We start from the raw sequence: 23,164 nt of genomic DNA on the forward strand, positions 1-23,164 counted from the left end.
TTTGTACTGTAAGAATAAAATAGGCTTGACTAGAAAGAACTGTGTGGTAACTTATGTCTGTAGCAATTACAGTATTGTCCATCTCTGAAGAGAAGGCAAGCAGGTGTCCTAAGGTAACCTGTCCATGCTGGGAATGACAGAGTGAAGGCAATGGAACTGTCCAACCTGGGAAAACCCCAGTCAGAAGGGAGAGACACGCTTGTTTCCACTCAAGAGAGAGAACACCTGGGGCGCTGGAAGCAGAGAGTGGATGCCCTGGCAGGACCACTGAGGGGGAATCCAAGTGCAGTCATAGGCACTGACTTTGTGGGTGCTCTGGGGCTGGAGCACCCATGGGGAAAAATGGTGGGTGCTGAGCACTCACCAGCAGCCCTCCATCAGCACCTCTCTCTCCCCCCAGCACCTTCTGCCTGCTGGTGGGCCGCACCATTCAGCGCCTCCTGCTCCCTCCCCATGCCTCCCACCCACCACAATCAGCTGTTTCGGGGAGGAGGGGGAGGAGTGAGAACATGGCATGCTCGGAGGAGGGGGCAGAACAGAGCAGGAAGAGGTGGGTAGGGCAGGGCAGGAAGAGGCAGGGGTGGGGCCTTGGGGGGAGGGATGGAGTGGGGGCAGGGCCTGCGGCAGAACCTGGGGTTGAGCACCCCTCACACATTGGAAAGTCCGCACCTGTGAGTGCAGTTGCCCTAAACCGTGACAGTCCTTTCTGGCCTTAAATTCTCTGTCTCAAAGTTTGCTTTCTCTATTTGCATCTACTTCCTTATTTCCAAGTTTCCAAGTCCTAAAAATCCAAAATGCTTCTAGTTACACACCTGACATTTGTCAGGTCCCTTGAGGATTGCAGTCATCCCACATTCACAGAAATCAGTTCTGGAGGGTCTTCTATTAATGGCATAATAGTCAATGCAGGAGGTTGACAACAGGATATTAAAGATATTAATCAAAGTGTGGAGAATAAAGTTGTCTGACAGGGATTAAGAAGCTTGCAGTGACTGCAACTGAGTACAGACGGAGGTAGGAAGAAGATGGGTAGGGAGAGACAAAGCAGAAGGGGAGAGAGACAGAAAAAGATGGGTTTAAAATACCCCCAGGAAATAAATGTGTGTGTCACCACCTCCCTTAATCGTTCATTAGTTCCAGCTACATGTACTTACTTTTGGTCTATGGAATGTTCAGTCCCTTCTGGTGGGGGGCACTGAGAAATTGTTTAACTTATATTAATAGATAACCTGATCCTATATGATAGGCAACTAACAGGCAACACCTGTGAGCTTGGGGAAGCATGGGGAGTCATTAGGTGGAGCCCACAGCTTGGGATATTACAGAGAGACACTCCTCCCTTCTGTTTGTCCCTTTGGGGTCTGTGTGGGGGAGATGACTAGGAGGGTTGTATAGTGTTCCTAAAAATGGTCTGATGGGGCTTTGTCCTTGCTTTGTCCTTCCTTTAGGGAACTCTCTTTTCTTTGCAGTTACTTGCTTTAAGACAGCCTTTGATATCTTGTTTATAAAAAATGGGTCACAAGGGTTTCTCTTGCCTTATTGAGAGGACGTGAGGACCCATCTCATGCCATGACAAACAAAACTGCCCGTTTCTCAGCAATGGCTTCCAAGAGAAGATTTCAGTTTTCGTTAATAGGCCTTTCTTGTTTAGAATAATGCAATACTTCAGAAAAAAACCCACACAAAGCATGTCATTCACTCTTGACAACAGGAATGTGGACCTCAATACAAGGGAGCGCGCACCATGATGACAAAAAAGCCCATTAGGATACAAGGACCTGATTTAGTCTAACACTTTTCTGAAATGCTGCTCTCCTTGGTCAGGATGAGAACCTAACATCTTCCACTTTGTGAAAACACTGGAATGATTGTACTGGAACTGCCCTCCCTTTGTATCATAATGCAACAGACTAATGGCCCATCCAATAGTGGCCAATGGTTGATGCTTCGGAGGAAAGTATAAATGTCCTAGTGTGCAGTACTATGCTGTGACACCAACAAGTAATCAGTTTACACCATAGATCACCATTAGCACTTTTATCTTAGTGTAAAAGTAGATAGTATGAATATTATTATTGTGCTTAATAATACTAATTTACACATGTATGATACATATATGGACCTGTATTTTAATTAAGCAGCACGGGCCATATTAATTCTTGATGTAGTCCCATTAGCCTCTCTGTATCAGTTACCTTTTCTATAAAATGGTGATAATCATGTTTACCCAGCTTTGCCAAGCACTTTGAAAGCGATGGAGAAAAAGGCCTATAGAAGTGTAAAATATTCATAAACAGAATTACAATACAGGGATAGTTATATTCCTTTAACACAGAGGGTTGACGAGCAGGGCCGGCTCAGGCTTTTTTGCTGCCCCAAGCGGCAAAGGAAATTAAAAAAAAAAAAAAGCCGCGATCGGCAGCACTTAGGCAGCCGCTCAATCGCACCGCTTCAGTCTTCGGCGGCAATTCGGCAGCGGGTCTTTTGCTCCGAGAGGGACTGAGGGACCCGCCGCCGAATTGCCACTGAAGACCGGACATGCCGCCCCTTCCCATTGGCCATCCCAAGCACCTGCTTCGTTCACTGGTGCCTGGAGCCGGCACTGGTGATGAGGGTTTGATTAATATCTGCTTGGAGATCATTGGCTGCAAAGCCTTAGAGAAGTAGCATTTTGTTACTTTTCTGCAGCTCCGCCCAAACATACCACAATCAAAATTATACAGCACTCCCCTCCACGTGTGCATGCATACACACAAACACACATTATTTTTACACTTCTGCATACTGTGTATTCAGTTTCATAACCTGTCCTGCACAGTTAGCCTTTCCCACCCCTCAATTATCATTTATTATTTACAGCACTAGTAAGTGCAAGATGCTCGACAGACAAAGTCATGTTTTCTGTCCCAAGGAGCTCAAAAAAAGACACAAGTGGCACATACACACAAACAGAGGGGGATATGGAGAAGGAAAAGTGTCACAAATATAAGGCCCGGGGTAATAAAGAATGCACACAAACATCTTGCAGTTACACTGTTACAGTATCTATAAGTAGTCACATATGTAATTTATTTTTTTTCTAGTCGGGGGAGGGGGGTTGGAAGTGGGGTGACATGAAAGACAGAGGTGGGAAGGTACTTCTTCCCCTTTTGAAGGATATTAGTTACTATGAGCCAGGTTCTGTCATCCTTCCATCTGGTAGTATTTTACTATGGGAGTAGTCACATTGATTGCAATGAGGCTACTTGCATATTAAGGTATGGTTCAGTGTACACAAGGATAGCAGATTTGGGTCCTATGGAAGCAGTGGTGGCAATACTAACTCTTTGATATCCACAAGTGCAGCAGACAGGCCATTTATATTGTGGCCTGAAAGTCCCACACTGGTTTGGGAAATGCAGGAATTTGCATGAAGGTTTTTGTGGCCACATACTATAAAAAATACTTTTTTGTTTTGAAAGGGAAGCTACTGTCCGGAGTTTGTGTCTTCCTGATTTTCCTGAGCCTGCAGAACTGGTGTGGAAATACTTGGACCTTTCCACCTTCCTCCTCCTCTACCTCTTGCCCCTTTTGATCATCACCATCACCTACACACACCTGGCCAAGAAGCTGTGGCTGCGCAATGCCATTGGGGACATCACCACGCAGCAGTACATCACTCACCACAAGAACAAGAAGAAGAGTATCAAGATGCTGGTGTTGGTTGTGGTGGTCTTTGCTGTCTGCTGGTTCCCACTCAACTGTTACGTAGTGCTCATCTCCAGCCTTGGCATCAAGACCAAAAACTCCCTCTATTTTGCTCTGCACTGGTTTGCCATGAGCAGCACTTGCTATAACCCTTTCATTTACTGCTGGCTGAACGAGAGCTTCCGCTCAGAGCTCAAGTCCTTACTCAGCATGTGCCAGAAGGTCCCACAAACACAAGACAATGTGTTGCCAGCTGTGATCATGGCCTATCGAGAGGCATGGATCGAGCAAGCCAGGTACAAGCAGAGGCCTTCCTCACAGAGCATTCGCTCCACCACAAATGTGCAGACAGTCAACACAGATTTGTGAGTTGGACATTCAAGGTGAGTTCAAAAGGTTTGGTGGCAAAGGGCTTTATTTATGATGCATTATTCGTGTCAACAGGTTGGGGGGGAGTTTTAGTAGAGGAGTTAAGTATGCCAGGAAATGAGAGATTATGGATATTGTTGATCCAGAGGCATAACATGAAAAGGGAGATGTGATGTGGTATGCCAGGCCTTCACTGTCCCCTGCTGTGGGTATCACTGGCCTGGCACCCACCTGTCTAGATAAGCCACTCAGGCTCAGATACTAACAAGACTTGATCCTCCAGCAGCTTGAAGGGTCAGGCAATGGCCAATCAGGAGCCGCCAGGTGAGTTACGAAGGCTTCCCTGCTTTGTCTAGGGGAGAGTGTGTGGTGAAATGAGGACAAGAGAGGAGCTTCTTTGTCTGACTCAAGACTAAACATGCCCAGTTTTTTCAGTCTTTCCTCTTTTATCATTTTTGTTGCTTTCCTCTGGACTCACTTCAGTATGCTCACATCTTTCTTAAAGTGTGGCTCCCAGAATTGGACACAGTACTCCAAGCTGAGGCCCTCACCAGGACTGAGTGGAGCGGGCCAATTACCTCCTTTATCTTAAATACAATACTCCTGGTTACACACCCCAGAATGATATTAGCCTTTTTCACAACTACATCACATTGACTCATATTCCATTTGGATCCATTATAACTCCCAGGTCTTTTGCAGCAGTATCACTGCCTAGCCAGTTATTCTCCATTCCTATTTGAAGCAGAATGGTGTTCAGCTCACTGCCACTGACAGATGCTTCCTAAAAGTAGGGGGACCGCGAGGCCTGCAGCTCCCCTCAGCTGCACGCATGGCTCTTACCCCACTCTGGCTTCCGGCCTGGCCTGGGGGTGAGGACTTGGGGGCCGAAGAGCACCGCTGGGCCATGATAAGAGCCATGCAGGCAGCTGTGGGGGGCTGTAGACCCTCCATCTGCCATGGGTGGGGAGGCCAGGGGCTGCTCTCGGACCCCACCCACCCCGGGCAGGTGGAGGGGCCGGGCTCCCTGGCCTAGTTCTGGCTTCCAGCTTGTCCAGGGAGGGCAGGGCCTCGAGGGGAAGAGGAAGGGCGGGGCATGGCCCCTTCCCTTTCCCCCCCCATTCCAGCACCCCTACCTCAAGCTTCTCCATCAACCAATTGATACTAATACTAAGCAATGATGGTGACAAAGCAGAGCCTGGCCAAACTCCTGTGGAAATAGGAAGCTATGTCATGTATCTGCTATTGACATGAATACATTTATTATTCATACAATGCCACAGATATCCATGTCACAATCCTGACAAATAAAATAGCCTTATATGCTGTTTTTTATGTCTAATGATCTCTAAGCACCTTGAAAGCTAACAGTAATGTGCATATTATATGGATAACTTCACCCACTATTGAGGTCCAGCCACCTTTGCGATGGAACATGGCAGCCATTTAACAGCTAATAACACCACTGCCAACAGGTTACACCAGAAAGTGAGGAAGGATCCATTGAAACTGCAGGGAAATTTAGGTAACCAGGATATATTTATCTGAGGTAGAATTTCACCAGGACATCAATGCAACAGTGAATTGAAGACAGGACTAGGTATCAAGGACCCCTGAGCAGCTCTGGCACTGACTTGCTGTGTGACTTTGGGCATTATCTCCAATAGGTATAACTGAAGAGGACAGTTTATCCCTGCAATTAGAATTGACTTTAAAAATATGTTCATGATGTAGGAACCAGAATGGAATCCAAGCCGTGTAGGAATTTGGGCAGATGCTGAGATTTCCACTCCAACTCTTGTGGAAAGTGCATAGGTATTTTCATAACTGCAAATAGTTAAATGGAATCCGGCAACAAGCCCTGGTGTCAACCTTTTAAGAAAGATGTTGAAATAATAGAATGAAGAAAGTGCAGAGAAGAGCCACAAAAATAATTTGAGAGCAGGAAAAATGCTTTTCTGTGTGATTCAAGGAGTTCAATCTCTTTAGTTTGACAAAAAGAAGAACAAGAGATGAACTGATCAGTGTATGAGTACCTTCAGGGGGAGAAACATACCAGGTACTAAAAGGATCTTTAATCTAGTGGAGAAAGGCATAACAAGGCCAATGGCTAGAAGTTACTCTAATTAGAAATGGGGAACAAATATTTAATAGAGAGGGTGATTAACCATTAGAACAGGGGTTCTCAAACTGGGGGTCCGGACCCCTCAGGGGGTTGCAAGGTTATTACATGGGGGGTCGGGAGCTGTCGACCTCCACCCCAAATCCCGCTTTGCCTCCAGCATTTATAATAGTGTTAAATATATAAAAAAGTGTTTTTAATTTATAAGGGGGGGGGGGTCGCACTCAGAGACTTGCTCTGTGAAAGGAGTCACCAGTACAAAAGTTTGAGAGCCACTTCCTTAAAACAAACAGCCAAGGGAAGTGGAGATTCTCCATCTCTTGAAATCTTCACATCAAGACTGGATGCCTTTCTGGGAGCTATGCTTCAGTCAAACTCAAGTTATTGGTCTCAATAATGGATGAATTTCTATGGCCTGTGTTATGCAGGAGGTGACTAGATGATCTAATGGCCCCTTCTGGCCTTCACATCTATGAATCCAGCTCACTCTCCCACTGCAACGTTGGCTCTGTATATCTAACACGAGTAAAAGCAGACAGAACTGATTTTGGCAGCAACATTAGCAGATATAACACAGAACACACACACACAGTGAGCATGTCCATGGACTGTGGGTCATTATTACATAGCAACTTTTCAGAGTGGAACTGCACTTTAATATCAGGTCCTAGTTTGATTTGTTATAGTTTGGGATTTTTTATAACAACATTAATTGAGTGAATGGATTTACACTGGCACTAAGCTAGAGGCCATGAATGTTTTCTCAGGACTGTAACATTTATTAACTTAACAGTTATATTACTCTATAGCATTACTGCCTGTTACATCATAGTCTCAGTTAAACAACCGAGTTTACAGGAGCACAGCAACAGTGAGGATTTTATTTTTTCCTTGGAAAGATTAATCTAACTATGCTGAAGCAACTCCATTAGCTAGAGGGAACTACAGAGACAGGAAAGGAGAGGGAGACACAGGGTGACAGAGTCAGGAAAAGTTTCAGAGTAACAGCCGTGTTAGTCTGTATCCGCAAAAAGAAGAACAGGAGTACTTGTGGCACCTTAGAGACTAACAAATTTATTAGAGCATAAGCATATGCATCCGAAGAAGTGGGCTGTAGTCCACGAAAGCTTATGCTCTAATAAATTTGTTAGTCTCTAAGGTGCCACAAGTACTCCTGTTCTTTTTAAAGTCAGGAAAGAAGAAAAAGATTTAAGAGCATTCAAAAAGAAGGAAAACATTTTTGCCTGTCTGACACCTAGAGGCAGCGTGGTTCTGCGGACAGGTCCCTTCACTTTGAGTCAGGAGACTTGGTTTCTATTTTCAATCTGCTAGTTGGCCTCAGGCAAGGGACTTCCCCTCTTTATGACTCTGTCTGTCTTGTCTATTTAGACTCCAAGCTCTTTGGGCAGGGACTGTCCCTTGCTATTCATTTATACAGTGCCTTTGTCAATTGGGCCCAGATCTCCATTGGGACCTCTAGGCACTACCACAGTGTATCTAAGTACCAATAACAAATACAGACATTTTTCTCAGTGTAGGCAGGTATTAAGGGTAATTTTTTTTTATTTGGTCCTGCATACAAATACTTACTGCCCAATGCAGATAAACCCCGCCCGAGGCAATTAAGCTCTGTTCCCGAGTCCCTACGCTCAGAGAAATACATTGTTCTCAGAGAGAGATGCTTTTCTTATGTGAACGTCAGTGAAAAAAGAATTATTCCAAGAAATACTAAGACATTTCAAAATGACATTAAGGACTCATTTAGCAGACAACAGAGCAGGAAGACAGACTGCAGTAAACTAAGTGTCTCACAGCAGGAAACTTACGCTGGCAAATACCAATTCACTTCTGTTAACTACTGGGAATAGGTTTTTGAACTTTTTATTCAAGGAGGGGGTAGAGAAGTGCATTAAACTGAAGACTTTCTCTGGCAAACATCCCATTTTACCTAGTATCAATAAGGCAATAATGGGGGAATTATATTGTACCAGGCCAAAAAGTGCAGATCAGTCTGAACCACAGCATCCTCCATGGACATAGCCTTAGCCAGTAATGTATTGTAACCACAGAGGAGGTAGTATGGTCCAGTGGATAGACAGGGTACATCCCTGGAAGTAAGATGACCTGAGTTTTAATCCAAGCTCTGCCATTGCCCTGTTTCTTGACTTTGGAACTGGAATGTGATCGAGAGCAACCCCTGCAATAAACCAGACAGATAACTTCTAATAAACAGGCTTTCAATCTTTAGTAGCATCAGAGTTGAGCTCACGGCTTGAAAATGTATGGTGGGTCGCATGCATCCAATGGGTATATCAGAAATATTTTTAAAGGCAATTCTTTTTGGAAGGAGAAGTCTCTCCCTTTAGATTGGGGAAGGGTAGGGAACAGAATGAAATATACTGGTAGAAGAGAGGGACAATGCTAACCAGAGACAGAGACATAGAATATCTGGAGAGGGCTCCGTTTTCCTGATACCAGTTCATTCTCCAAACCTGGGGACTTTTCTCCTTTTGATTCTTATCTATTTAATTTGTAACCATAGAACAAAAAAGTTATCTTTCTAGTTCTGAAATCACACCCTGCAAAACCTATTGTTTGAATCCACTAGCTTGGAGCCTTCAGAGGTCATATATCATTTGACCAATTTGACAATGTAATCAGCAAAGGAAATTGCTCTAGTGACAGATAAGATATGGTAATGGGTGGTTTAAAACCGAAGATGGAGAAAGTAGATGAGGATTCTTCAGGTAATAGAGTGGAAGAGTAGAGCCAGAACTAGAAAACTGATTTCCCCCCCCCACACACACACCTTAAGCATTTGACCTAAAGCTTTTCTAAGGCCCCCAAACTGGGCAAATGCCTTCTACTGTCCAAAGAATCCTTTTCCAGTAGCTGACCCCCATATCATAGTCCTCTGGTTGGGAATATATTTTATCACAGGCCTTGGGGCTGTTTAATTCAGCTGATAGTGACAGGGCTCAACATCTATCTCTTGCACAAGGTTCTTTAAATGGCAGTTCATCTTTGTTCTCCCTCTTAGTAAGTCTGCCTGCTGAAGACTCTTAATAAACAGCCTTCAAGATTGTATCAGTGAAGTGCCCAGGTTTCAAGTGCAATCTGCTAAATTATAAATCCCGAATGAGAGTTTCATTAGGAAGCATTATTAAAAAAGGAGAATATGGCAGATAGAGGGTGAAGCAGATAATGTTTTTATATTAGCAAAGATAGTTTTGTTTGTTTTAAACTCCCAGAAGAAAAGTTCACGGGATGGCCCAACTGCCCAGTTGTGTATAAAATCTATCACACCACAAACTAATCACCTCACTGATCACAATGCAAAGTCATAGCTGAAAACAAAATGGAAGAATATTTTCCCAACAGGCAAAGGGAGGGGCTTTTGCCATATGCTGCAGTAGTAAAATTAGAAGGAACATCTGTATTTTCTCTCAGGCGTGACCTGAAAGAATTCCTTGGAAGGCAAGGTCTAAGATCACTGGATCCCAGCGGACAACATTGCTTGCACACCACAGAGTCATAGAATTCAAGGCCAAAAGGGACCAGCACATCAGGTAGTCTGATCTCCTGTATCCCAGGCCACCAACACTGCACAGCACGTGCATGCTAAATCCAAAACGGAAATTAAACCAAGCCTTCAGGAGACAAAACCATTATGTGCCACAAGCAGAGAATAGGAGGGACTGAGGTGCACCATACCTACAAATAAAGCACAGAATATTCCTTTATCTTCTGATATGGACACAGTGCTAATTGAATGATAAAAATACCAGTTAATGAATATTTTTGTTAATGCAGGCAAGAAGTTTGGGTTCACTGTGATTAATGAGGTCTTGTTATTACTACAAATATTCAGATGACCACCACGTGAAAACATTCACATATCCTGAACATTTTGCTGATTTTAACACAGGATTATTCTTCTGAAAATCCATACCTGACAAACATGTTCATTATTTGTTATTCTTTAGTGTCTTGCTTCAAAAATTTTCAGTCCTCCATCATGGCACAGAAACAAGATTGTGTGACTTAGAATACAGACTAATCTAAGCAAACATTTCACAAACAACTGTGATGGGATCCCCTGGGTGCAGCTTGGGACTGTGGGACTGCAGTATCCCCTTAACTCTCCAGCCTGGGCTGTCTCTCACAATGCTTTGCTAGTGACAAGCAGCAAACCCCTGCAGGTGCTGTTATCACTCAGCACGACCACAGGTGGAGCCCCACACCCAGCTAGATTGCATGAATGCTCCCAGAGCCACTCATGAATCACACAGAGAAAGGCACCAGCCAAATTCCCCCAACTCTTGTGTCCTAGTCTCTGGGGTTCTAATATCTGGGCAATTCCCCAACTCACAGCATATTTTAGTGACAACCATACAACACATTCTCAAAACTTCATATGGATTAATGATATACATATTTAGATGGAACAGTAGGTTTCAGCAGATCATAACCTTTCCCATGGTACCTTACATGGCCTGCTTTATGTGCAATATCACAGTTCTATATAAATGATGAATATGGGGCTATAGGATGCTCCCTTGGGGTGTAGAGTGTCACAACAACCAAAAGTCAATGGGAGTTGAGATTTTAACTACCATGCGTGCCTTTGAAAATCTCCCCAAAGCCAATTAATATATGACTATTAAATATGTTCAGATACCCTTTAAAATAACCCACCAAGATGCACATCCGCCTAAAGTGGTTAACCTTGGTATCTGAGCACCTTGTTGTAACCATTGTCATTTCTTTCCCCATCCCTCTCTACAGTTTGTTATCCCCACTGATCACATTATATCTAATATGAGATCTAAGTTCTTTGGAGAAGGGACCATCTCTTTCTATATGTTCTGTAAAAGTTCCTATCATGCTTTGGGGTACTATAAAATAATCATAGCAACAACACAAATATTGACATCTTTCATGTGAAATATAGAACTGGGGATCTGACTAGTTGTGGTTCTTAAAAGAGCATATGAGCACTCTTTGTAGACAGTGGGGTGTTGGCCTCAGTCCTCTGATCAAATTCAAATTCCAATGATTATGTTGTGCCTGCCCTGAAGTCCTCTTGTAGTTTAAACTACAGAAGTTATTATTTACTATTCTTGCTTGACACTATTAGGCAATATTGCTGGCATAGAATGGCTGCTGTGGTCCACCCAGAAACATCTTCCATTTCAGTGAGTAATCCTTATACAGAGTCAATAAAATGACTTGGGACCCTTCCAGCTGAAAAGATTCTATGGGAATGCAAGTTATTCTATTATCATTGTCAGCTGCATGGGTATTGGAAGACATTTGATGCCTCTTCTAAATTTATTTTCTTGCTCCCTTTTGATATTCCTTACTTTTTTTGAATTGCTTCATGTTTACTTTTGAAGGAATAACATACCCCTCCTCATACAGGTGGGTTGTCTACTTTGTTTCCCTCTTGTTTGCCAGCTCTCTGCCATTACACTTGGCTACCTCTTCCCTGGATCTGTTGCCAAGGTCAGCTCTTCTTTCATTGCTGAGATTGCTTCCCTAGACGAGCATATGTTAAACACTGGCTCTGTTAAATCATGATAATTACTTTGCTGTCTGTAACAGTAATTATCGATGCCTTTTTAATAAAATTAATTAATTAATGGAGATATCCCATCTCCTAGAACTGGAAGGGACCTTGAAAGGTCATCAAGTCCAGCCCCCTACCTTCACTAGCAGGACCAAGCCTGGATGAGATTCAGAACCCAACAGGCTTTCCCCATTGCGAGAGGCTTCTCTGTCACTTGAAGGTGTCCCCATTAATACAGCAAAGAAAAAAGACACCGATAGCAGCAATTCTCTCACATTTAAGTTAACGATAGAATGTGTGATAGAAAAAGGGTACGCCGGCTGGTTTGACTAGCAAAGTCAGAGTGGCAAGAAATTGTATCTACACTAAACTCAACTGCATGCACTAGACTTTTTATAATAATATATGTATCCTTTTTATTGGTCTAAAGTTCTGAAAAATACATGTAATCTGTCCTTGCTAGAACACAGACTAAGGCCTGAATCAACGAAGTACTTAAAACACACGCCTAACATTTAAGCATATGACTTCGGAGGGACTAATCATGTGCTTAAGTACCTTATTGAATTGTGGTCTTAATCAACTTTGTATAAAAAAATCAAGATACTGTTGGACCCAAAAGTGAATCTCTTAGGCCAGGATTGTCATTTACTATGTTTGTCCAGCACTTAGCAGAATGGGGCTCCAAATTGGCAGGGCTGTAGGCATTATCATATATAAATGTTTAATAATAACAATAATAATCTCCCCTTACTGTTGGTAGCGGTCTGGATATTTTCTTTCAGACTTCCAGTGACTTGAAATGGGGCTGCTATGGCATTACCACCATGCTCAGAGATTCCAAGGCTGGAATGGTTAAATACCCTCATTGTTAAAAGGTTACACTTTATTTCCAGTCTGAGTTTGTCTAGCTCGACCTATTGGATCATGTTATATCTCTCTCTGCTAGATTGATGAGTCAATTATTAAATATTTTTTTCCCCTTGTAGGTACTCATAGACTAATCAAGACATCCATTAGCCTTATTTTTGTTAAGCTAAATTGATTGAGCTCTCTGAATCTATCGCCATAAGGCAAGTTTTCTAATCCTTCAATCATTCTTGTGGCTCTTCTTTGAACTCTCTTTAATTTGTCAACATCCTTCTTTATGTGTGGACACCAGAACAGGACACTGTATTCCAACAGCCATCACACTAGTGCCAAATACAGGATTCCCCTGTTTATGCATCCATGGATTGCATTAGTCCTTTTAGCCACAGTGCCGACCTGGGAGCCCATGGTCACCTGATTATCCGCCATGATGCCCAAATCTATTTCGCAGTCACTACTTCTCAGGATAGAGTCCTGGATACTTATTTAAGGTGGGGAAGATGGAGAGATACAAATCCAAGAACTCTCTCTGGTCATGATTGCCATTCATTTAGAGTTGAGTGCCCAGTTTTGGCCAAGTACAAGTGGCCCCTTCTTGGCCAAGGGACAGAGCTTCTTTGATACAGTGCAGTAGGGCATAGACGTTGAGGGAAGCAGGCAGCTCTGTAATGTAGTTATTAGGCTTTTAAAGTGGAGTTTTGGGGTGGCAGGGAGAGGCGTTCAAGGAGGTTTATGTGATCTTGACCTTTTCATGTTCTGTAGATATAGTGCTGAGTTCTGTGCCTTTGACACTTCTCAATGATAAATCATCTAGGCAAATGGGTGATTTGGTGAATTAGTCATTGGCAAGGAAACCCCAGAACTTCCTCTCCTGTACCCCAGTTTCACTAGAAGGCAAGCCTGTCACATTGAAGGTTTGGTGAAATGTCTGTTTCAGGGAAAATTTTGGAACACAGGCTGATGTGAGTCAATATGTGAGGATTCAGGAGAGAGGTGTCTAATGACCAATTAACAACATGGATTTAGTAACACTAGCTCAAGCCAAATGAATCTAATGACCTTCAGCATAATTAATGATGAAATAGATAATGGGGAATGTGCTGCAGAGGATATTTGAATTTCAGAAACACGTTATACGGTCACACTACATAGCGAACAAAGACGCAGGAAAAATGCCAGCTAGATAAAGATAACCCACCATGAATCAGAAATTAGCCGATGAAGGAGAAACAGTATAATCATTAATTGTAGCCCTTCGAATGTGAAACAGTACCAAAGGCCTGATTCAAAGCCCACTGATGTCAATGGAAAGATTTTCATTGATTTCAATGGGCTTTGACTCAAGTCCCAAGTGTAGCAAGTATCACAGGGGTCACTATAGGAAACTACACTGAATTTTTCATTGATGACCTAGAAGAAGGTGCAAATGTAACCATACTTAGATTTGTTCCCACCAAGATCAGAGGAGGGGAAGCAAACAGACAAGCAGTTCAGAAGCAAACTGCAAAGATATTGTTTACAAAGAGCCAAAATCACTGTTTCAAATAAATAGGTCCCCACCAGGGCCGTCCCTAGCCATTTGGGTGCCCTATGCAGACCCCCATGGGGGGCTGTGTGGGGCCCCAGGTCTCCCCCCCCCCCAGGGTCTGGGAGCAGGAACTGTGGGGGGGGCACTTTTTGGGGCCCCCCATGCCCAGAGTGGCCCGGGGGATTAGCTCCACTTCCCTCGCCCCGGCCCCAGCTGTGTCGCTCGGGGGAGGGCGCTTAGGGGAAGGGATTCCCTACTCACCGGCAGTGGCTGGAAGTGGAGTAGCCTGTCCCAAGCCCGCTCTACTTTGCCAGCTCCCAGCCGTGGCACTCCGCTTCCTGCCGCCGGTGAGAGCCATGGGCGATCCTTTCCCCAACCCAAGCAACATGGCTGGGGCCAGGGGCAAGGGAAGCAGAGTGGGCTGGGGCCGCATCTCTCCATTTCCCGCCACTGCTGGTGAGTGCTGGGGGCGATCCTTTCACCAGTGGCGGGAAGCAGAGCACCATGGCTGGGAGCTGGCGGAGTAGAGCAGGCTGGGGCCGGGTTTCTCCACTTCCCGCCGTTGCCGGTGAGTGCGGGGTGACTGGGGGAAGAGGTGGAATGGGGGCAGGTCGGGGGCGGAGCAGGGGGGAAGGGGAGGAGGCAGGGCGAAAAGAGTTGTCCGAGGCCCCACACCCTCCTAGGGAAGGCCCTGCCCCTTGCAGGAGGGGCCAGCCAAGGGATAGGGCTGGTCACCGGGGCTGATGCTGCCGCGTATGCAGCATGCAGCTGTGTAGGGCACCATGAAATTTGGGGCAATTCATGGTGCTCTGCGCAGCTGTGTATGCTGCATATGCCTAAGGACGGCCCTGGGGCCTGCTGCAGCAGAGAGTGAAGTAAAAGCTTTTCTCTCAGGTCAGGACAACTTGCTCTACAGCTCACTGGCTGAACAGTAACATGTCTGCTTCCCATAAACAGGGCTGGTCTTACCATTAGGCGAACTGAGGCGGCCGCCTCAGATGCCAGACTGTGGGGGGGCGGGGCGCCAGTAGGACCCAGAGTGTAGAAAATGGTGTCTGCTGCATATGTATTCTCTCTGCTCTAGATGCACAGAGATGGTGGAGTGCTGGGCTGGAGGAAGGAGGGCACAAGAGACATAACAGGCAGGCAGGAGAAAAGGTGAGAGGGAATAACAGAAAGCAGCAGGACCTGCAGGGAGAGAGAGGAGGAGGAGCCTCTTATGTACCTCTCTAGCACCGCCAGGAGCCTGGACTGATTAACTCCAGCTTCTCAGGGAGCTTCCTGTTTCCTGCTGCTTCCCTGAACCCACTTGAGGAGAACGGGCAGTCAACTGAAGTGGTAGGAGCCAGTTAGGCCCTTAAGACGCTGATATCTTCCCTCACTCAGGCCCTGCTACTAGCCTGCTTATTTGTCCCTGTGACGGGGCAGCACCGCCCCGCACCAGCCCCAGCAGCGTCGGTCTGGTAGCACTGACAGCGGAAGTCCCGCCGCGTCTGTACTGGGCATGCTCCAAATGCTCTGGGAGTATAAAAGGAGAGAGCCCAGCTCAGTCTGGGCTGGTGGCCGCAGGGGAAGGACCTGCCCGGGAAGCTCCTGTGGAGGACCAGCTACCAGCTGCGGAGGTGCTGGGGACTGAAGCCTCTCCAGGCCAGCTCGAAGCCCTACTACAGGAGGAACCCAGGGAGGCGACTGACCCAAAGGCCCGCAGGAAACCTAGGGACTCGTGGGAGACCTCAATACTCAAGCCGGTAGGAAGCGACCCCGTGTGTGTGTGTGTGTGTGTGTGTGACGGACTGGTACCTTTCCCCCGGCAAGACTCACAGTCCCCTTCAATTGAGTGTTGAGAACCACTATAGCTGGCACAGAACAGCAGTCATGAGTGAAAGAAGAAAACGCTCCTCTGGGGCAGCATTCAGAAAAAGAAAGCAAGCAAAGGAAGCTTTTCTATCTAAGCAGGAAGGAGCTCTCCTGAGATACATAGACACAAATGTTCATGGTGAGCCTTCCAGCCCCAGTGAGGATGTGACTGGTGAGGAGAAGCCTGATCTTCCAGTTAGTCAGAGTGCAGGTGACCTGGCAACTACTGCAGCATCCATATCTCCATCTCAAATGGTGTAACCATGCACATTGCTGAAGAAAAGTGTAGATCAGAGAAGAGTGTGGTGGAGGCTCAAGAAACAGATGCTGCTGAGTTTAGTTCCTTTAGTCTAGATGATCCAGGACTGAGCAGTAGCCTGAGGGACTTCCTTGTATTGCGTGGGCCACAGCAAGTGAAAAACTTCATGTTCCCCAAAGACAATGAAAATAGAAGTTTCCATCCAACACATTACTGGCGTGAAATCCCCAATGGTGACAAAGTGGAGAGGCCAGGGCTTACGTACTCAAAACCCCAGAATGCTGCATACTATTTTTGTTGCAAACTCTTCCAGTCTAATGTTCCAGCCACACTGGGTTCTACAGGAACAAAGGACTGGAAAAATCTGGCTAGAAATCTGGCATGCGTTGAGAAGGTAGCAAATCACCAGAGAGCATTCCATAGGTGGAAAGAGCTTGAGATGAGACTAAGATTAAAGGCCACCATAGATGATCAGCATCAAAAGAAGATTGCATCAGAGTCTCTTTACTGGCAAAATGTTCTGAAAAGGCTCATTGCCATTGTGAGAATGCTTGCTACCCAAAACCTAGCACTGCGTGGCACTTCAGATCAGCTGTATGTGCCAAACAATGGAAACTTCCTTAAAATTGTGGAGCTGATGGCTGAGTTTGATACTGTACTCCAGGAGCATCTAAGAAGAGTCCCCACCCGAGAAATGTACACACACCACTACCTTGGAAAAACAATTCAAAATGAGATCATACAGTTACTGGCAACAAAAGTCAAACAGAAGATTGTGGCAGATCTGAAGTCAGTAAGATATTACTCTGTTATTCTGGACTGCACACCTGACATCAGCCATACGGAACAAATGACTTTAATGGTGCATTTTGTAACAACAACAGAACCTAGTGAAAATGTCCCTGCAATGGTGACTGTCAGAGAGCATTTTCTAGAATGTAGTGACATTGATGATACTATAGGAGCTAGTATGACAAATGTGCTTCTTAAAAAGCTGGAAGATACGGGAATTGCAATAGCTGACATGAGAAGTCAGGGCTACGATAATGGTGCCAACATGAGAGGAAAGAACAGAGGAGTGCAGACACGGATCCGAGAGTTAAACCCTCAAGGTTTTTTTGTCCCATGCAGTTCTCATTCATTGAACTTGGTGGTCAGTGATACAGCATCAGCTTCTAGTGAGGCTGATGAAATTTTTAATGTAATTCAAAGCATCTATGTATTTTTCTCTGCATCAACTCATCAATGGCAAATTTTGAAGCAACATCTGGGAACATCCCCTCTGACACTGAAACCACTGAGTTCCACACGATGGGAAAGTCAAGTGGAGGTGATAAAGCCTGTCAAACACCAAATTGGGAAGATAGATGATGCCATAATTGCCATTATAGAGGATAATGCTATGACAAGAACTGTTCATGGGAGAACAATGACAGAGGGAAATGGAATCACCAGAAACATACATAACTTCAAATTTCTGTGTGGCTTAGTGTTGTGGCATGACATACTGTTCGAAATAAATGTTGTAAACAAGAGACTCCAAGTTATTGACTTTGATATATCTGGAGCAATGGAACAACTGGACAAAGCAAAGTCATACCTACAGTCTTACCGGTCAGATGAGGGATTTCAAAACATTCTGAAGAGTGCACAGAAGTTGGCAGAGGAGCTTCACACTGAAGCTATTTTCCCACACATTCAAGAATACAAAAGTCACCGAAAAGAAGACATTTTGATTACGAGGCATGGGATAATTCCATAAGAGACCCCAAACAACAATTCAAAGTTGAATTCTTTAACCAGATACTAGATTGTGCAATACAGTCAGTTGCAAGAACGTTTCATGCAGCTCAGGGAACACAGCAGTATATTTGGGATGTTGCATGATATTCCAAAACTCCACACTATACCTGAAGAAGACCTACACCAGCAATGCAGGATACTAGAGACAGTGTTGACATATGATGACATGCGCAATATTGATGCAAGTGATTTAGGTGATGAACTGAAAGCCCTTTCAAGATACATTTCAGCAGGATCAACTCCAAAGGCTACTCTGGAATATATGTGCACAAATAAGATGACCACCCTCTTTCCAAATGCTTTTGTTGCTCTGTGCATACTTCTAACACTTCCTGTAATAGTTGCCAGTGGAGAACGCAGCTTCTCCAAGCTGAAGTTAATAAAAACACATCTACGCTCCACAATGACACAGGAGAGGCTGGTCGGCCTTGCAACCATCTCAATAGAGCATGAGCTCTAGACTGTAGACCTTCAGCAGGAAGCAGTTCAAATCTTTGCAACCAAGAAGGCACGGAAAGCACCACTTTGATTATTCAAACAGATAAAAATGGCAGTGTTTACTATGTAGACAAGAAAAGTTACATTTGCTGTTCAGGAGTTTGAAAGTTAAGTGTTACTTAAAATTTTTGAACAAGGTATTTAAAGTTTTTAGTTTTCCTTTATTGGGGTAGGTAGCAGAGCAGTACCATGAGAGGAGTAGAACAGGAAGAAGGCAGAATTGAGACCTTTCAAAGTTTTGGCCCAAGCAAGGGGGTATGGGGACATCATTTGAGCTCCCCACCTCAGGTGCCAAAATGTTGTGGGCCGGCCCTGCCCTCACATCATATATTTAGTGACACAGGGGTAATTTCAGCAGGTAAGCTACATTTCTGAACTTCCTACACTTTGGATGAAACCCCAGTTGGAAATCTCTGAAGGACACAAAGGCAGATTTATTAAACCAAATGTAATTTATTTCAGACACTCTTTAAAGAAGCTAAGCTCTAAGGGATGGTCTGCTAGCTTTGAAGGCTCAGATATAGCAGAAAGTCAGATGAGCGGAACACATACAAAGCCTATTCCCTCACTCACTGCTATGGCATATGGTCCCAGCTTTCTGAATAAAGTGTCATTATTTTCTTTCTGAATTTGTCCCATTGAAATCCTTCCATCCTTTTCATTCTTCTCTCACATTGCCTGCCTGAATCTGCTGCACATCGTTCCAGGCCTTGGCATTCTCCTTTTTCTTTTGACAGCAGATATTTTTTGCCAGTGGTTTGCTTATTAATCCAGTATTTTACCTTTCATCACCCGGCCCAGGGCTGCAACAGAAGATAAAGCATATTCTTGTCTTCTTGATTGTTGCCTCAGCGCCTAATCCTCCTACTAGTGTGTGAAGGGCTTAGATACAGCCTGTTGGGGGAGGAGAGGGAGTTCTCTTGGACCCACTTCTGACAGTTTGCCCAGCTACAGGTCAGAACATTCAGTCCAGATTGTTTATGAAGTGGTGTTTTGTTACACACTCAGTAGATGTTGTTTCTTTGTATTCTTTAGCATCTATTCCCTGAAGAGGGCTCATGGCCTTCAGGCTCACCGAGATACTAAAATAAACTAAAAAAGGCCTTGAGAAAAATAAAATCTGTCTGACACAGGGATGGATGGACTGACTGTAGTATTTGGGCGCAATCCTGCTTTCACTGAAGTCTGTGGGGAAGAGAAAGAGAGAGTTCAACACTACTCTCTCTGCTGACTAGTACCAGCTACTGGAAGGTCCTTCTGCCATGGTTCAAGACTCTATTTTCCCACCTAGATAACGGATGGCTGGACAGCCCCAGTGCCCAGCACTGTAGCAGAACACTGTTTGTTCTCATGAGCTTAGCAGTGCCACTCTGATCTGACCTGGCAGTGTTCATGCTCAGCACTTAGCTATCGAAGTTGTAATAAGCGGAGCTTTTTTTTCTTTCTTCCCTTCTTCACACAACACACAGTCAGTCTGTGGAACTCTTTGCTAGAGGATGTTGTGAAGGCCAAGACTATAACAGGGTTAAAAAAAGAACTAGATAAGTTCATGGAAGATAGGTCCATCAATGGCTATTAGCTAGGATGGGCAGGGATGGTGTCCCTATTCTCTGTTTTCAGGAAATGGTTTTGTTACCGGGAAAGGAGTCCACCTGAGACTAGATTGATAGTCTAGGGAATGGGTGACAGGAGATGGATCACTTGATGATTACCTGTTCTGTTGATTCCCTCTGGGGCACCTGGCATTGGCCACTCTTGGAAGATAGGATACTGAGCTGGATGGACCTTTGGTCTGACCCAGTATGGCCATTCTTATGTTCTTATGAAACTTGTAAGAGGGTTTAGTTCACTTTCAGTAATAACTCCTACCCAAACCCCAGCTCTGATTGAAGCAGACATCAGCACACATTCATTAGGACACTTCAGAGAGTTTGGTTATCAATCTAGTCTCAGTGGACATCTTTCCCAGTAACAAAACCACCACAGATTGCCATGATTAGCAGCCTGTGCTTAGTCGTTTCAAAGATATTTTATGACAGGTGCATTGGCAAAGCTGTGTAGGGGGTCTGAGGACTGGAATAGAACTTAACTGCAGTGAGATTCATGGACAGTGCTAATGGTGTGTGACCAGGACTGGAATAACAAGGGGTCCAGAATTGGCATCTAAACCATGCTGATTGTCACAATAGACATGCCATGGGCTAAATTTGATTAAGTAGAACTGAGGCTTATTGGAAGATCTGAGTGAGGGAAATTTTGCATATCATCTGTCTGTCTAAAGCTTGGATAGCATCTATTTCTGGCTCAAGTCATTGCCGTTAGCCCCTTTTTTAAATTGACACCACAATTTCCCCCCAAATTAAAACAAAAAGACAAATCTACCTCCCCACCCCTTGCACTTTCTTATGTAGAAATGAAGATGCATTTAATACATTTAAACAATATTTGCCCTAAATATTTGCAATTTGCTCTCCCACTAGCCAAGTCTGACCTCTACTTCCCATTTCACCTGAACCAAACTACTTGTACAACATGGTGTCATCATTGGACACAGAACTGACTCTCAAGTGCAGCTTTCCAATATTATATGTGCACACAAATAAGTTCCTCTTGTTGAATCCAATAGAAAATGTGGGTCTGGCTTTGTGATAGGGAAATCTGTCTATTTAAGAGACTCTTGGTTTCTTTTAAAGACTGCTTGATCTCTAGGACAGGCTTTATTGAGTCTCTATAGCAGCTAGGAACGTAGGTATTGTCATATGACGTTGGACTAGTGGTCTATCTATTCTGGTTTCCTGTGGCCAGTATGAGATGCTTCATGTGAAGGCGTGTAAAACCCTATAAGTGACAATTATGGAATAACCTGCCCATAAAGGAAGTTTTGTCTTAAGTTTTCTAAGTTAGTGATCGGTTTATGCCCTGAAACATGAAAGTTTATATCCCTTCTAAATTTTATATCCTATCTAGTGTATCTCTGGAGGCTCTTGTTATATGTACAAAATGTCTAGTCCTGTAAACCTCTGGGCTTCAGTGATAGCCGTGTACACAATGACTGATATTCGAGTTCACAGCTTCACTGAGAAGTGATGGCTGGGAGAAGAGTATATCTACCCTCCAGGTCTTTGGCCTCCACCTCCAAGAGAATTTCAGTAACTAATCAATAGCTTGTCAACTCACCTGTCTGTATTGTTCTTGAATCTATATATATGGTCTTCTTGTTATGAAAAGGGGGAAGAAGAGGGAGGGAATCGCGAATATTTGTCACTAACAATTTCAGCTTTTATTTTCTGCTCACTCAGGATGAATGAATTTTGCAACTCTGGTGGGAAGTGCCATGTCAAGCAACACTCAATGGAAGCACAGGAGAGATCAAAGAGCAGAATTACATTTTTGATCATGGGGTTTGGAGAGGAGGGAAGAGAATCTAAAAAGATGCACCCATTAGGAGGAGAAATAAATGGATAAAAAGAGCAAGGGATTCCCTTCAAAAGTTCTCCTCACTTTGTCCCCTGATTTTTTTGGACCTTTTCACAAATCACAATTAAACGATTTAGAACTTTATAAAAAATGTTTGACAGGAGCTGTGCAGGAAGCAGATGTTTTTCCCTTTTATTATGACTTTCAACCTTCACTTTCCAGTAAGGGTCTTGTGCTTGTCTGAGTTATTGATCTGTCCAGATGTAACTTTTTATTTTTTCAAAAGCCAGCAACGGAGCTTAAAGCATCAGGATCCTGTCTGTTCTGTGGATTTACTGCATCTCCTTGCTGTCATGACTGTGTGATGTTTCCTAGTTACCTCTTGGTGACTGGGGCATAATGGCATGGAGCTTCTTGCACAGCAAGAACCCAGCTGATGTTCAAAGTTCCTGGAAATGTTTCCTCATCATTAGTCTGGGATTTTTAGTTAATAAATAAATAAATAAATGGTGTTCCTCGTTGGTCAAATTGTGCAAAGAAAATGGGCCTTAGAACAAATAGAAAGTTTGTATGTATTAAGTGAAATGAATAAAAAGATGTCACATCCCTAAGTCTGTGTATGAATGTTAAAAGTTACAGATGGAAGAAAAAAACAAACAAACTGGGATCACCCAGTTCAGCTCCCAGGCACAAGTCCGGATTGCCCCATGCAGGACATTTTCTAGCAAAATTATGGCTCATTATGGGTGATTTCTAATGAATAAATCTATATTCAGTGTATGCCATTAAAAATTCAACATTTGCCACACAATTTCCCCACAGTTTTGTGTTCTGAAAATGGGGCTGAAATTAATATGGATGTTTATTTTCACTGGCATTTTTCCAACACATTTTAATGATGTCTGTCATGAGAAGTTTTAAAAGGATCCTATTGGAGTAGATACGTAATTGATTTTCAGTGGAAGTGGGGTGGCTGTCTGCTTTGAAAAGCCCAGCCTTAGAATCTAAAGTAAAATTACCCTTTCCAATTAGAACAGTTGGAGGGTAGGTGAAATGTTGGATTGAAAGTACTCTACAATCTCCTTTTATGTGTGTGAGACATTCTGGGGCACAATCCAGACTAGTGGGGGGGGACTGTGTCGCCCATGCCCTGTAACCTGGGGTGCCCTTTATAATGCTCTG

At 44.1% G+C, this 23,164-nt stretch overlaps 1 protein-coding gene across 3 annotated transcripts in view; it reads left to right on the forward strand.

Annotated features, from left to right (window-relative positions):
- Nucleotides 1-22,632, forward strand: part of LOC128843275 (G-protein coupled receptor 83-like) — a 40,628-nt gene extending 17,996 nt beyond the window's left edge. For 2 of the 3 annotated variants that reach the window (XM_054039981.1, XM_054039982.1), the window contains exons 6-7: nt 3,462-4,070; nt 21,865-22,632. In XM_054039981.1, the coding sequence (XP_053895956.1) occupies nt 3,462-4,056 (595 nt within the window). In that variant the 3' untranslated portion in view covers nt 4,057-4,070; nt 21,865-22,632. The remainder of the gene's footprint in view (nt 1-3,461; nt 4,071-21,864) is intronic. The other variant, XM_054039983.1, reaches the window with a different exon arrangement.
- The last annotated feature ends 532 nt before the right edge of the window (nt 22,633-23,164 follow it).

Source organism: Malaclemys terrapin, chromosome 9 (genome assembly GCF_027887155.1).
Source record: "Malaclemys terrapin pileata isolate rMalTer1 chromosome 9, rMalTer1.hap1, whole genome shotgun sequence".
Classification (NCBI taxonomy): Eukaryota; Metazoa; Chordata; order Testudines; family Emydidae; genus Malaclemys; species Malaclemys terrapin.